The sequence below is a fragment of the Coloeus monedula genome (genome assembly GCF_965178545.1).
Source record: "Coloeus monedula genome assembly, chromosome: 20".
Taxonomy (NCBI): Eukaryota; Metazoa; Chordata; class Aves; order Passeriformes; family Corvidae; genus Coloeus; species Coloeus monedula.
In genome coordinates this window covers 7981687-7996125 of record NC_138800.1, presented here as the reverse complement: position 1 = coordinate 7996125, position 14439 = coordinate 7981687, and the positions used below count along the sequence as shown (strand labels likewise).

General features: G+C 55.5%; 2 protein-coding genes across 8 annotated transcripts; both read right to left on the bottom strand.

The window, feature by feature from the left end:
- Nucleotides 1-41: 41 nt before the first annotated feature.
- On the bottom strand, nt 42-5271 carry LOC309580482 (aldehyde dehydrogenase family 3 member A2-like). Its single transcript, XM_082294492.1, has 11 exons — nt 5163-5271; nt 4335-4508; nt 3887-4118; nt 3704-3789; nt 3407-3615; nt 3153-3270; nt 2890-3031; nt 2558-2724; nt 1902-2001; nt 996-1231; nt 42-888 (listed from the first exon to the last, which is right to left on the bottom strand). The coding sequence occupies exons 2-11, from the start codon at nt 4494-4496 to the stop codon at nt 862-864; spliced, it is 1479 nt and encodes a 492-aa protein (XP_082150618.1). The 5' UTR covers nt 4497-4508; nt 5163-5271; the 3' UTR covers nt 42-861.
- Nucleotides 5272-5756: 485 nt separating this feature from the next.
- Nucleotides 5757-13092, bottom strand: LOC309580633 (aldehyde dehydrogenase family 3 member A2-like). 7 transcript variants are annotated; one of them, XM_082294748.1, is made up of 12 exons: nt 12962-13092; nt 12108-12281; nt 11500-11731; nt 11317-11402; nt 10263-10471; nt 10008-10125; nt 9745-9886; nt 9413-9579; nt 9181-9280; nt 8508-8743; nt 7476-7599; nt 5757-7184 (listed from the first exon to the last, which is right to left on the bottom strand). In XM_082294748.1, the coding sequence occupies exons 2-11, from the start codon at nt 12267-12269 to the stop codon at nt 7519-7521; spliced, it is 1533 nt and encodes a 510-aa protein (XP_082150874.1). In that variant the 5' UTR covers nt 12270-12281; nt 12962-13092; the 3' UTR covers nt 5757-7184; nt 7476-7518. The 7 variants fall into 7 exon arrangements, 6 of the variants coding, with proteins under 6 accessions (XP_082150874.1, XP_082150873.1, XP_082150876.1 ...); XM_082294747.1 differs by having other exon boundaries at nt 5757-7599; XM_082294750.1 differs by lacking the exon at nt 7476-7599.
- Nucleotides 13093-14439: the final 1347 nt, after the last annotated feature.

Sequence of the window (14439 nt, the reverse complement as noted above, 5' to 3'; positions counted from 1 at the left end):
CAGTAAAACAAAAGTTTTATTCAGCAAGGGTCAAGGTCAGCTCTCAGTTACAAGTTTGGAGGTAGAAGACTATGCATAAACCAATAAATCCCTGAAATTCAATTACAGAGGAGGTGGTTGTGGCTGCCCTGCCACTCTCGCCAAGGACCTTCCAGACCTGGGACTCCAGTCACAGCAGTGCCCCTGTCTTTGCCCCAGCAGCCCCAAATGCAGCAGCACAACAGTCCCTGGCACTTCTCAAGTCCTTGGGACAGCGTGCCCACAGCTCAGGTGGCTTTTGCCACCACCTCAGGCGGCCTTTGCACACCTTGGATGGCTAAAGGTGGTTTCTCTGCAGTGAGCATCACCCATTCAGTCAGGAGTCCCTTCAAGGATGAGATGCTGCAGGTTCTTCAAGGCTCCTTCCCTCTTATCTGGGGACAACCAGCCTGGACTGTCCCCTGCAGTGAGACCCATATTTCCAGGCTTTATGCAGAACCAGCTTCCTCTGGGGATCAGGTGAGGCATTGCATAGATAACAGGCTCAGTAATGACTGGCTTTGTTTAGATACCCTCGTGACAAACACTCCCAGTTCCCAGGAGGTTTTAGAGGAGTTCCTGTTGGCAAAGCAGGGTGGATGTTCTTTCCTTCTATCTGCCACTCACTGCTCAGGCATGACTCATGGCCTAGGTCTGGATAGATTCCTGTTTCAGCAGGAGCTGCAGCCTTTAACTTGGGGGGTGTCTCTGCTTTAGGTGCATTTTGTTGTCTTCCACCTCTTCAGTGCACTGGCTGCCTTGGAAGAAATGAAATTGCAGCAAAGAAAAGTTCAGCACTGGGACTGCAGGGAGCGAGCAGCGGGTCTGAGGGCCGGCTGCCCATCACCCCTCTCGCCGGGGGCACAACACCTGGAAAGGCACAGGAACAGGGATGAGTCCTCCAGGGAGGGAGCAGAGCCCAAGGGAATGGGGTGATGGAAGCTGAGGGCAGGTGGGGCTCAGGGGACAGAGCTCACTTTTGCCACCAGGGCTTTCACAGCCGCCAGCAGGGCCGAGATGAACTGTCCCACTCTGCGCTTGTTACACTGCTTCACGAGTAAGAGCTTGAGCAAATGCATCGTCTCCATGCTGCCAGGTGGGTACCTCAGTCTGTTCACAACCTCCAGCTTCAGGTCCTTGATGAGGCAGGCGCGGCGGTGGGAAAAGGTCTCGAAGCTGTGCCTGCCGTGGTAGGCGCCCATCCCGCTGTGACCTGGGGGGCACAGCCAGGCAGGGTCACACCAGGCACAGGGACACCTGCGCTTCTCAGAGTCAGTTTGGCAGCCCCCAGGACACAGGAAAGCTTGGTCATGCTGCTTCTCAGGGCAGAGAAGCAAAGAGCAGCTTTTTTAACTGCACAGAAATAAGTGAGGACCTGCTCACTGCCTTGAGCTGCTGCTTGTGTGCACCCACCCTTAAAACGTTAATGACACCAACTCTCTCCTCACAGGGCCAGTCTTGCTTTTCCCACAAAATTCACACAGGGGTTGAGGACAGGAGGAACAGGGTCTGTGATTTCAAGGAGTGGGACATGAGGACATTTAGGAACACCCAAGACCTCAGCCCTCTGCCACTGCCAGGTTGTCTGCCACATGAGCCTGACAGCAGCTGTGGAAACTCAACCAGGCCATGGACAAATTCATCCCAACCCCAGCACAGGGGAACCACAGCTCACTTATGTGCCAGGGGGTTTTCCTCTCTCACTGGGAAGCCTAACAACCAAAACACTAACGAGCCTTTTTACGAAGGAACCCACCCCAGAAAATAACATTAATTGGAAAATGCAGCCGGAAGTTCCTGAATTGCCAAGCAGGCACAAGAGCACCTGGGTCAGAGGCTGCTGCTGATGGAATGCAGGTGCATGGGTGGGAGCAGGGACTCACCCACACCACCGAAGGGCAGATCTGGAACCATGGAGTGCATGATGACATCATTGGCTGTCATGCCGCCACTGGAGGTCTCTGATATCACCCATCTGATCAGCTACCCGCAATGGGAGAGGGCACAGAACAAGTCAAGATGGGACACAACACCATGTACCAGAGCAGGGAGGGTTCAGAGTGATGCTTCCAACCCCCTTTGTGGGGGGCACAGGCTGTGCCTTGTTCGATGAGAGAGGCCAGTTTACACCACTTAAGCACAGGATCTGCCCAGCTGGAACAGCCACAAAATGAAAAGGCTTCATGTCAGCCCAGGGTGCTCCTCAGCCCTCCCACCCAAACCGCCTGGGGCTGTTGTTCCAGGGCGAAGCCCTGACCTGAATTCCTGAAGTGGCACAACAGAGCCTGGAAGCTGGGGCAGGAAACATTGCAGAAAGCAGCACCCAGCTGCGTGGGTGGAGATGTACAAACCTAGAGCCCTTCACAGCAGGAGACTGGGAGCCTCCAGCAGCTCTGGAGACTCTCATGGCCCCCAAATGCTGCAATTCACACGGAAAAGGAACTGACACAGACCCTGCAGGAGCTGTGTCTGGGATCAGCCATGTTCAGGATCCAGCTGTGCAGAGATGTTTCCATGGGGAAGCACAGCCCAGACCCACCTGCTTGTTGTTGGAGAACACATAAAGGGCAAGTGGCTTCTCCCGACGGTTGATGAACTCAATGGCTTCCTCCACGCTCTTCACAGTCACAATGGGCAGCACTGGTCCAAAGATTTCCTCCTCCATCACCTTGGACTCCGGGGAAACATCAGTGAGGATGGTTGGTGCTGAGGCAAACGGGAGAATGGGAGAACAGCATGAGCTGGACACAGACATGGCCCATCCCAGGACCTTGTCCTGGACTCGACCTGCGTTCAACACAACCCAGGGAAGACACAGACCCCAAAAAGCACCCACTACCACCTCCCCTCCCCAGCAGCTGCCAGCAGCACCTATGAAGCAGGAGGCCTCATCAGTCTCTCCCCCATGAGCAATCTTCTGCCCTTCCAGCAGGCTCTTGACCCTCTTGAAGTGACGTTTATTGACAATCCTTTCATAGTCTGGAGACGACTTCACATCTTCCCCATAGAATTCCTGGCAAAGGGCACAGCAGAAACAAAGTGCTCAGCACAGCTTCCAACAGCCACAGCTCCAGGAAATCACACCTGGCCTGCAACAGGGACTGTTCCCACTGCACGAGGGACTCTTCCCTCACCTTCAGAGTTGTCTTGATGTTCTCCACCACCTTGCTCTGGATGGATGGGTCACACAGGATGTAGTCTGGGGCAATGCAGGTCTGCCCACAGTTCATGTATTTGCCCCATGTTATCCGCCTGTGATAAGGAGAAAGGGAGATGGTTTTCCCACCAGGCACCACCTGAGCTGGGCATGCTGGCCCAGAGACATCCCCCTGCCTCACAGGGTACCCATTCCACTGCTCAGGGCCCACCAGAGGTGCAACAAGCTGACCTGCAGGCGACAGCCAGGTCACAGTCCTTGTCAATGTAGCAGGGGCTCTTCCCACCCAGCTCCAGGGTGACAGGGGTCAGGTGCTTGGCAGCTGCTGCCATCACAATTTTGCCCACTGCGGTGTTGCCAGTGTAGAGGATGTGATCAAATCTCTGGGTCAGCAGCTCGGTTGTCTCAGGAACTCCTCCAGTGACCACGGGGTACAGATCCTGCAGGGCAGGGGTGTCAGGGTCACCCCAACTCAGCGCATCACTGTGGCACAGAGAAACCTGGGGACCAACTCAAGGCCACACCCACCTTGTCCAGGTACTGTGGCAGGAGCTCAGCCACCAGCCGAGCCGTGTTCTCGCTGACCTCCGACGGCTTCACCACCACCGCATTGCCTGCAGGGCAGACACAGCACCGACACTGAGCCCTCACATCCTCTCCCCAGCACCCACCCACCACCCCACGAAGGATGGGGCTGTGCTGGATCCCCACCTGCTGCAATGGCCCCGATCAGGGGCTGCATGACCAGCACAAAGGGGTAGTTCCAGGCCCCGATGACCAGCACCACTCCCAGCGGCTCGTAGCCGATGTAGGCCTCGTCCCTCATGGTCAGCAGGTTCTTCTTCACGGGCTGAGGGGCTGCCCAGGATGGCAGCTTCTCCATGGTCAGGGCCAGCTCCCCCAGCACACCCAGAATTTCATGGCTGTAGGCATTGTGCCCACACTGAAAGAAAAGGGAGTTTGGGGAGGGGATGGCAAAGGCACCCACCTCCCACAGCCACTGTGGCACCGTGGAGAGTCAGAGTCCTCCAGATCCACAGAGGGGGACACGACAAAAACCATCTGTCACTGCAAAGGCAGCCCTTGGCCTTCCTGCTTTGCTCAGGGTTACCCACTGTCCACGCACAGCAAGAGGGAGAGACCCCCTGACAACACAAACCTTGTTGAGATCGGCCTTGAGGGCTGCCAGGATGTCCTTCTCCTTCTCCTGCACCATCCTCTCCAGGGCCTTCAGCTGCTGAATCCTGAACTCCAGCGGGCGGCTCCGGCCCGAGTTGAAGGCGGCCCTCGCCCGCCCCACGATCTGCTGCATCCTCTCCATGGCTGCTCAGCGCTGAGGAGACACCGGCGACATCCAGCTCACCACAGGGCCAGCGAGGGCTGCTCAGCCCTGGGGACACCACCATGAGGTGCCCTACCCAGTGCAAGGCTGGGAAATGTTCTCCTTCTTGGAGAGGAGCTCCTGCTCCCAAGCTGAGTGCTCAGCACTCACAGCATCCAAGCCCCGTCCCACCTGCACGGGGCAGCTCTCACAGGGGGGTTTGCTGATGGATCCTGTTCTGTGGGTGCTTTCTCTAAGTTTGGGGGTATCCTCAAACCCACCAGCCACTTGACCCTCTGCTCACAGGGGTGTTCACAAGGAGGTAAGACACAGAGATGACCATGGCCTGGGTGGGCAGCCAGCTGGAAGCAGAGCTGTGTGCCCGGAGCCGGCCTGCACCCGTCTTCCCCATAACCCCGAGGCCCTCACATGTCTTCACAAGAAATAAGACAAAACACCGCAGAGGCTTCACCCTGCTTCCCAGGAGCAGCATTTCACTCTTTAGTCAGGACCAGAGATCTGCTCCTGCATCCCTGCCCAACCAAATGAGACACCAAGATCCCCTTACAATGATTAAATCCTGCCCTTCCCAGCCCACTGCCACAGCTGTGTGACACAGCCCAAGAAAGCCACTCATTTTAAAATGAAGGAAAAAAAGCGAGTTACCTTCAGAGAAGCTTCTCTCTCCACCAGCCTTCTGCAGCGAGTGCAAGCAGGCACAAGCCCTTCCCCTGCCATGGCTGGGGGCGATCCCTCCTCCCACGGGAGAGCTGGCCCTGGCCCAGGGCTCTTGCTGGGTACATGGTGCCCTTTACCCAACTCTGTCCTGGGCTGTGGAGCCCTGGATCGCTGCCTCCAGCCAGGGCAGTGACTCAGCCCCGGTGTGGGATGGCAGGGACCACATGGCTTTGCCCACACCAGGGCAAAGGGGACGCGCGGCCCAAGTGCCACAGCTGCTGTCGGGAGACAACACTCACACTTGGGATCTAAAAATACCCCAACCAGGCAGGTGGGAGGCCATCCAGGGATGGATTTGCAAGGCCAGCTCCTCTACTGGCTCACCCCACTCTCTGCCTGGCTCCAGGAGCATTTTCAGTGTCCAAGAGAGCTCTGGGGGACCCTTTCCCCACTGTGCCAGGGACGTGTGCTGGGGCAGAGACACCTCAAAACACACCTGTGCCATTCTGCCAAGCCATGGCCAGAGCTGGGACCAGCAGAGCAGGATTCCTCAGGAGACTGCAAGGACTTACCACACTTGGATTATTTAAATTCTTAGTGTTTATTTAGTGGCTTGCAAAATGTATCATCAAAAAGGCTTAGCACATGGACTTTCACCAGACATGAAGAAATCCCACTTATTGCACAGTAAATATTATTTTCTACTCTATATTAATCGCATGTAGTAATAACTTTTTAATTTGCTTTAACATTAATATTTCTAAAGCTCTTTCACCTTCAATTCCTTCAGCATCCTTCCCCCAAGCTAGAACAAGCCCCACATTATTCCCCAGTGCAAGATTACAGCATCCTGAGAAGCTCAAACATGAAGAAGCACACACACTCTTCCAGTAATTGTTTTCCCTTGGAGGAATCTGACCAGGAACAGCTTTGTGCTGGCTTTGGCTGGGATGAAGTTAATTTTCATGGTGTCACTAAGTTCCTTCCTAGCAGGATGGTGCTGGTTTGGATTTGTGACATTGGGAGTTACGGTGTTTGTCTTCCCAAGTCACCACCAGGATAGACAATGCCCTGCTCTCCTGTGGATGGCTGAACACCTGCCTGATGAGGGGAATTAATGAATGAATTCCTTGATTTGCTTTAATCTGCCTGCAAGCCCAACTTTCACTTAACCTATTAAACTATTTTTATCTCAACATACAAGTTTTCTCACTTCCTTCCAATTCTCTTCCCCATCCCACTGGGAACAAGCGAGTGGCTGCGTGGGGCTGGGATAATCCACAAGGCATTTGTCATTCCCACTTTAAATAGGCCTGAAAGTTCTTTTGCACCAGCATTAGGCACTCACCAGCACAATACAGGCAGTGCAGGCATCACCTTTGGAATTTTCTAACTGCTAAAGGCACATGATGAAACCCAGAACCCCCACCAGCTGTGGATGATTCCGGTTTGCAGAGATTCACGAATGTTTCACTTCAATTAAACGGCAAGGGGAACCTCACTGGGTTTATTCACCACTCTTGGCCAAATGCATCGGGCAGCACAGCCTGTCTCAAGCTTGTCACCAGGAGAGCGGGTGTTCAGGGCACAACAGGAGCAGACCATCCCCAAACTGCAGGGAAAACACTGTCAACCCAGGGACTGCTGAAACTTGAGCTCCTGTTGATCGCTGAAGGAAGATGAGTGGTTTGGTGCAAGACACTGTGTGTCCCTGGAAGCTCTGCATGGCACGGGGTGGAGGTACGGACTGGAATTTCTTGCTCTGCAGTCCTCCTTTGTAGAGCTTGTCCCCACTGGTCCCTCTGCTCCAGCATGGCTTTTAAGTAAACAGGAATCTGAGCCTTCTCGTGGTTAGTGCCTCTCTAAGGCTACTCTGTGTGCTCGACAGCTCACTGAAATTACCCAGAACAAAAGAAAATAATGACTCCCCCAGCTTAAGGAAACAGACACAAAGCGAGCACCCAGAGTATGACGTGCACGTGGTGCCTTCTCTCTTCATCAGTTAACCACCTGTGAAAGCAAAACACAACACCAAGGGCCTGTGAAGGATTTGCTGAGACAAAACCAATTCCCTTTCTAGAACAGCCTGAAGCAAAGCCCCTTCAGTCAGGGAGTTCCCCAGCGTGCAGCTCTCCTGCCTCCTGCCCCTCAGCATGCACTGGTTATCTCAGATGCCAGGGAAAGCTCAGAGGGAGCTCTGGCTCAGAGGGAAACCTTCTCCAAGCCCCACATTCACTCATCTACAAAGCTTTTCCCAGTCTCAAACTAGGTCTACACACAGGAGAAGAAAAAGGCTCCTACCTCACTGTGACAGCCACAGCAGTGCTCTGAAACCTGCTCCTCCTTACCACCCGCTGGGCCAGCCCAGCCTCTGCACAGCCAGCACAACCAAGAGGGCTTTTCTCTTCAGCACAGACTGGTGGCTCTGAGAAACCCAAATGATTTCAAGATGCTGTGAGTTTCCCCCCCTCATTCCCCTCCCTGTCTGCTCCCTTGAGGCCTGAGCCAGTTCTTGGCTCTTAAATCTCCTTCTGGATTACATGGGCAGGTTATTTCCCCTGGGATGTTGGGCTCCTGAGTGTCTCCTTGCAGCAGTAACTACACAGACTGAAAGGCAGAGTCCTGATCCACCCTGCCACCTCCTGTCCCCTCAGGAGCTGCTCCCTCAAGCTCACTAAACCCCACAGAGCAGTCAGTGAAGGCACATGCAGTGCCTGGTTTGTCAGACAAGGACAACCAACAGCGATCACGCTCAGAAATTCGGATCTTGCTCCTCCACCTCAGGAGGCATCCTGAGCCTCCTGCAAGCCTCTGCCTCCTGCAGAGAGGAGAGGACATCCCACCCTTCCGCACTACCCAGCTGGAAACAAGGGAGGAAACGGGAATAATTGAGCTGAGGTCAGACAGGGGCTGCAATGGGCAAGGAGGAGCAAGAGCTCGTCACAGACCCCGGCTTTGGGACACAGCTTCCCTCCCCAGGATGCCATGGCACACACTCGCAGCTCTCTGGGCTGTGAGGCAGCTCAAACGCTGCTGAAGGAAGCCCAGGAATTGAAACCACTCCTAACGAGTCTAAAACTACCAACCTCTGCCTCTGGAGGGAGCATCCCACGGGTATCACCTACCAGGGAAGAGCAACAACGAGCACAGCAGCCTGTGAGATCTCTCCGGGGATATTCCTATTCTACAAACTGCTTGCAAGAGTGAGAAGGTAAGAATTTAAGGCGGGACAGATATCATGAGACAGAAAAAGAGGTCAGGCTTAATGAAAGGGCTGCAGTTGCAAAGAACAGATCAAGTAAGTTGCACAGACAGCAAAGACCCTCGACTCACCTTAATCATCACCGCTGCCACAACTGCCAGCAGGGCCAGCACAAAGAGCCCAATTCGGGCCTTGTTAAACCGCTTCAGGAGGAAGAACTTGGCCCAATCCACCTTCTTCTGGCTGCCAGGTGGGTACCGCATTTTGTTGGTGCTCTCCATCTTCAGGTCCTTGATGAGGCAGGCGCGGCGGTGGGAGAAGGTCTCGAAGCTGTGCTTGCCGTGGTAGGCGCCCATCCCGCTGTGACCTGAGGGGCACAGCCAGGCAGGGTCACTCCTCAGGCTCAGCCAGGCAAAACTCTGTCCACTTGAGGACAACTGACCCTTCCCCTGCAGCACTTCTCAGCGTCTACGATGTCCATCTGTACTCCCAACACTCTTTTTCCTCACCTCATGTCTACCTGTAATTTCTGCCAATCACCCTGATTGCAGCTGATGGTTTTAATGCACCTTTCCCATCAGGCTGCACTAAATGTTTCAGTCTTTCCAAAAATACACCCAAAGGTTTTTCCCTCCTGGCCCCTGTCCTAATCCACTCCCAGAACTTACCACTATCAAGATCTGCTGCACAGAGATCCTTGGGCTGTAGCAGGCACAGGGATACCCAGACACAAACCATGAGTTGTTGTCCCCTGGGACACACTGTGCAGCAAGTCCCAACTCTTAAAGAGCACCAGTAACTTACCAACACCACCAAAAGGCAAAGTTGAGAGGAAGAAATGCATAATGACATCATTTCCAGTCACACCCCCACTGGAGGTTTCTGAGATGACTCTCTTGATCAACTAGAAAAAGAAATAAAAAAGCCCAAAACATTAAAAAGGCTCAGAGAAGAGACCAGACCATATAACTGAAAATACTGGGAAGGGAACTACATGTCAACAGTGTTCATCTCCTCTGGCAGAGCCCAGACCCACCTGCTTGTTGTTGGAGAACACATAAAGGGCAAGTGGCTTCTCCCGACGGTTGATGAACTCAATGGCTTCCTCCACGCTCTTCACAGTCACAATGGGCAGCACTGGTCCAAAGATTTCCTCCTCCATCACCTTGGACTCCGGGGAAACATCAGTGAGGATGGTTGGTGCTGAGGCAAACGGGAGAATGGGAGAACAGCATGAGCTGGACACAGACATGGCCCATCCCAGGACCTTGTCCTGGACTCGACCTGCGTTCAACACAACCCAGGGAAGACACAGACCCCAAAAAGCACCCACTACCACCTCCCCTCCCCAGCAGCTGCCAGCAGCACCTATGAAGCAGGAGGCCTCATCAGTCTCTCCCCCATGAGCAATCTTCTGCCCTTCCAGCAGGCTCTTGACCCTCTTGAAGTGACGTTTATTGACGATCCTTTCATAGTCTGGAGACGACTTCACATCTTCCCCGTAGAATTCCTGGCAAAGGGCACAGCAGAAACAAAGTGCTCAGCACAGCTTCCAACAGCCACAGCTCCAGGAAATCACACCTGGCCTGCAACAGGGACTGTTCCCACTGCACGAGGGACTCTTCCCTCACCTTCAGAGTTGTCTTGATGTTCTCCACCACCTTGCTCTGGATGGATGGGTCACACAGGATGTAGTCTGGGGCAATGCAGGTCTGCCCACAGTTCATGTATTTGCCCCATGTTATCCGCCTGTGATAAGGAGAAAGGGAGATGGTTTTCCCCACCAGGCACCACCTGAGCTGGGCATGCTGGCCCAGAGACATCCCCCTGCCTCACAGGGTACCCATTCCACTGCTCAGGGCCCACCAGAGGCGCAACAAGCTGACCTGCAGGCAACAGCCAGGTCACAGTCCTTGTCAATGTAGCAGGGGCTCTTCCCACCCAGCTCCAGGGTGACAGGGGTCAGGTGCTTGGCAGCTGCTGCCATCACAATTTTGCCCACTGCGGTGTTGCCAGTGTAGAGGATGTGATCAAATCTCTGGGTCAGCAGCTCGGTTGTCTCAGGAACTCCTCCAGTGACCACGGGGTACAGATCCTGCAGGGCAAACAAGACCCTGAGAGTTACCTTGATTCAAAGCACTTACATGAAGGCAGCAGCTCTGCATGTGGCAGAGGGCAGACTTATTTGTGGCCTACTTCATGATAGGGACAAAATGTAGTGATATCAGAGATATGCTCTGCTCCTTCTCCCAAAATGAAGTTTCATTTCCCATTTTGTGCCACGTGAACTAAAAGAAATGGAGGCTGAGGCCAGGGCTGAGTCTGGCTGTGGAGCTGCTCCCACACAGCAAGAATCAGGGTTCATGTGACTGTCAGGCTCTCCCAAGGACTGTCTCCTTCCTCTGCTCCTGCCTCCCACCTGTGGAAGGCGGTAACTCCTGGAGAAAATTCCACAGAGGTTTTGCAGTCACAGCAACAGTCTGTCTCAGTGATATAGTGCAAGGGATGACGGAACTGCCAGGCAAGAGGAGGAGAAACAACACCTCCTCCTCCTCCTCAGACATGAAAACCCAGGACATCTTGCCACTGAACACACAGTGCTCAGTTCTCAGGAAGAGCCAGCATCCTACACAACCTGTGCTGACCTAAGGGCATCTCCAGGACAGCTCCAAAAGAGAAGCTCCCGCAGTGAGAAGTACACACACACACACCTCTCCATATGGCCACAGGTGTCAAAAAGGCTGTCACACTGCAGCAGCGTTATGTAAGCACACACACAAACACAGGGAGAACTTGTCAGTGTACCTTTGGACTCGAATTCAACCCTTCCTGTGCCTCCTGCTTATGCTCCTTTGAAGAGAGCAGGCAATGGATTTGGCTCGAACCTGCAGGAGCCCTTTGGAAGCAGGACAGTCACGTCAAACACAGGGCCACACCCACCTTGTCCAGGTACTGTGGCAGGAGCTCAGCCACCAGCCGAGCCGTGTTCTCGCTGACCTCCGACGGCTTCACCACCACCGCATTGCCTGCAGGGCAGACACAGCACCGACACTGAGCCCTCACATCCTCTCCCCAGCACCCACCCACCACCCCACGAAGGATGGGGCTGTGCTGGATCCCCACCTGCTGCAATGGCCCCGATCAGGGGCTGCATGACCAGCACAAAGGGGTAGTTCCAGGCCCCGATGACCAGCACCACTCCCAGCGGCTCGTAGCCGATGTAGGCCTCGTCCCTCATGGTCAGCAGGTTCTTCTTCACGGGCTGAGGGGCTGCCCAGGATGGCAGCTTCTCCATGGTCAGGGCCAGCTCCCCCAGCACACCCAGAATTTCATGGCTGTAGGCATTGTGCCCACACTGAAAGAAAAGGGAGTTTGGGGAGGGGATGGCAAAGGCACCCACCTCCCACAGCCACCATCACAGCCCTGCTGCTCCCATGTGTCTGTCACTGGCAGCGCTGCCCCAAAGGATCCCTGGCCAAAGACAGCCAGTTTGGGTGTGTGAGGCAGAACCAAACCTGACAGCCAGGATTTGCCTTTGCAGTCCTGCCTTAGACTAACTTCTTAGAAATGATGGCAGCAGACCTTTGCAGGCCACAGTGGGAGCCAGGGCCAAGATGAACAAGAGCAAAAGCCATTTAGCACAGCAAAGGCAGCCTCTGGCCTTCCAACTTTCCCTTCAGGGCTGACCACTGTCTTTGCACGACTGAGGAGAGAAACTCCCTGACCCAGACCTTGTTGAGATCGGCCTTGAGGGCTGCCAGGATGTCCTTCTCCTTCTCCTGCACCATCCTCTCCAGGGCCTTCAGCTGCTGAATCCTGAACTCCAGCGGGCGGCTCCGGCCCGAGTTGAAGGCGGCCCTCGCCCGCCCCACGATCTGCTGCATCCTCTCCATGGCTGCTCAGCGCTGAGGAGACACCGGCGACACCCAGCTCACCACAGGGCCCTCCCTCCGCCGCACACACCCCGGCTCGTCCCCAAAAGCACCGGACACGCTCCCACCGCCCAGCCGCACCCCCCGCCCCATCTCCGGGGAGCGAACACGCCGCCGTTTGTCCCGAATTCTGCCGCATCTCTCTGAATCCTTACGTAATTCCCGAGTTAGAAAAGTTTGAAAAGCAGCGCAGGGCGTTGGTGGGAACGCGGGGATGTCACCGAGGGAGCCGGGAGCTGCTCGCGGCGGCACCGCGGTACCGAGCGACACCGGGCGAGGACACGGCGGGATGGGGACCCCCACCCCCTCCCCGAGGAACCGCGGGGACCCCCGAACGACACCGGGGTTACGGCGACAGCCGCGGCAGTGGTTGCGGCACGGTGGTTGCGAGACCGTGGCTCTCCCCGCGGCCGGTGCCCTCCGCCCCGGACAGGACCCTCCGCCCCCGCGGCCCCGCCGCCCACCGGGGTCGCCGCCGCTGCAGGCGCTTCCTCTTTCCGCTCACATGACGGAAGCGGAACGGGCGAGGCCGTGGGGCCGCCCCGCCCGGGGGTCTCGGTGTGAGAGAGGGGAAAGGAGGGGGGAAAAAGAGCAGAGCGGGGTGAAGGATGTGTCCCCACGGCCGCCCCCGGAACCGGGGGTACCGCCGGTACCTTGACTGCCGCTGTCGGGGATGCTCCTGCCGGGCTCGCTGCACCGCGAGGCTGCCGCAGTCCTCCGTGGGCTCCGGCGGGTCTGGCACTGCCGGGCCGGTTGTGAAACGCTGCCGGGGCGTGGGGCCGCTCTGCGGACGGAGGGCAGAGTCCCTGCGGAGCCTTATCGGGGCAGGGAGCGGGGGACGAACGAGGCGGCGGCGGCACCCGCGGGTGGCCCTGCCCTGCCCTGGCAGCGGTCTCCGGCCACGGAGCAGAAGGAAAGCGGGGCAGGTGCTGCTTTAGGGGAGGCAGGACATGCCCGGCAGGACGGCCGAATTAACCTTGTTACAGTCCTGGCGTGGGAAACGGGCCAAAAATAAACGCAGGGAAAGGAGCTCAGGCAAGGCTGGGCACATTCCGGTTAAAAATAGACCTGCCACAACTTACTCTAAGAAAGGCACGGGGGTTATTTAAAAATTACATGCAGGTGGTTACACACTGCCTTTTGTGACACGATTTACCCGGGCTATTTACTGCTAAAGCTCCTTAGCTGGAGCTGTACCCCACTAAATCCGTGCCTACCACACCTCTGTGACACACAGGGCTGGCACCTGGGTGCTCCTGCCCAGGTGATGCAAGCTCCTGGCATAGACCACCCCTTCTCCTGCAAAGTTTAATCCCATTTTCCCACATCAACACGGCCCTCCGAGGCTGGGAGTGTCCTTTGGCTTCAGATTGTGCTGAACCACAATTCCCCCGAAACACCAAGCTTGGCTTCTGTGGTCAGTTGGCTTCACTGCTATAGCTCAGCAGGAGCATTTCACAAGCTGTTACACAAATTTCATCAGTAAACACCCCACTGTGGAGAAGAATGACACAAACAACTGCTAAAACTTGCATGTAGGAGGCAACACGGGAAGGAGAAAGAGGCTGGGCTTGACAGGGTCCTTCCTAGGTGATGTATGGAAAGAAACTGGGTTTGCATTGAAGAAAACATGGGTAGAAGTAGGAATGATCCTCACAGGACCATTGCCTGATGTAAATACTTCCCCTTACCTGTCAGCATCCTTGCAGGCACAGCAGGGTGGAGCTCTGTGCAGGCCCAGGGGCAATTAATGCTACTTCAATCCCAGTAAAAGCCTGAGCCCTCAGCATGGAGCATTAGATGGTGCCTGGGGAAACAGTGCTGCAATGCACCCACTCCAGGATGTCAGCAGGAGCAGGGAGGTGGATGGATTCTCCAGAGCTTGTAAAATTCTCACCCATCAGCCTGGAGGGTTTTCACATTACAACAGTGCTGCTTGTACTTGGCAGCACACACTGGAAGCAAACATCCCAGCTCCCAGTTACCCCAGGGGTCAGCAGGGATAACCTCTGCAGAAATGAGGCAGCGTCCTGGGAGACAGTTCCTTTTGGTCCTTGTCAGGGACATATTTTGGCCAGGTAAGGACAGGAAACAAGGCTGAGGGTGTTTTTAGCATTGGAGAGTCTCAGCT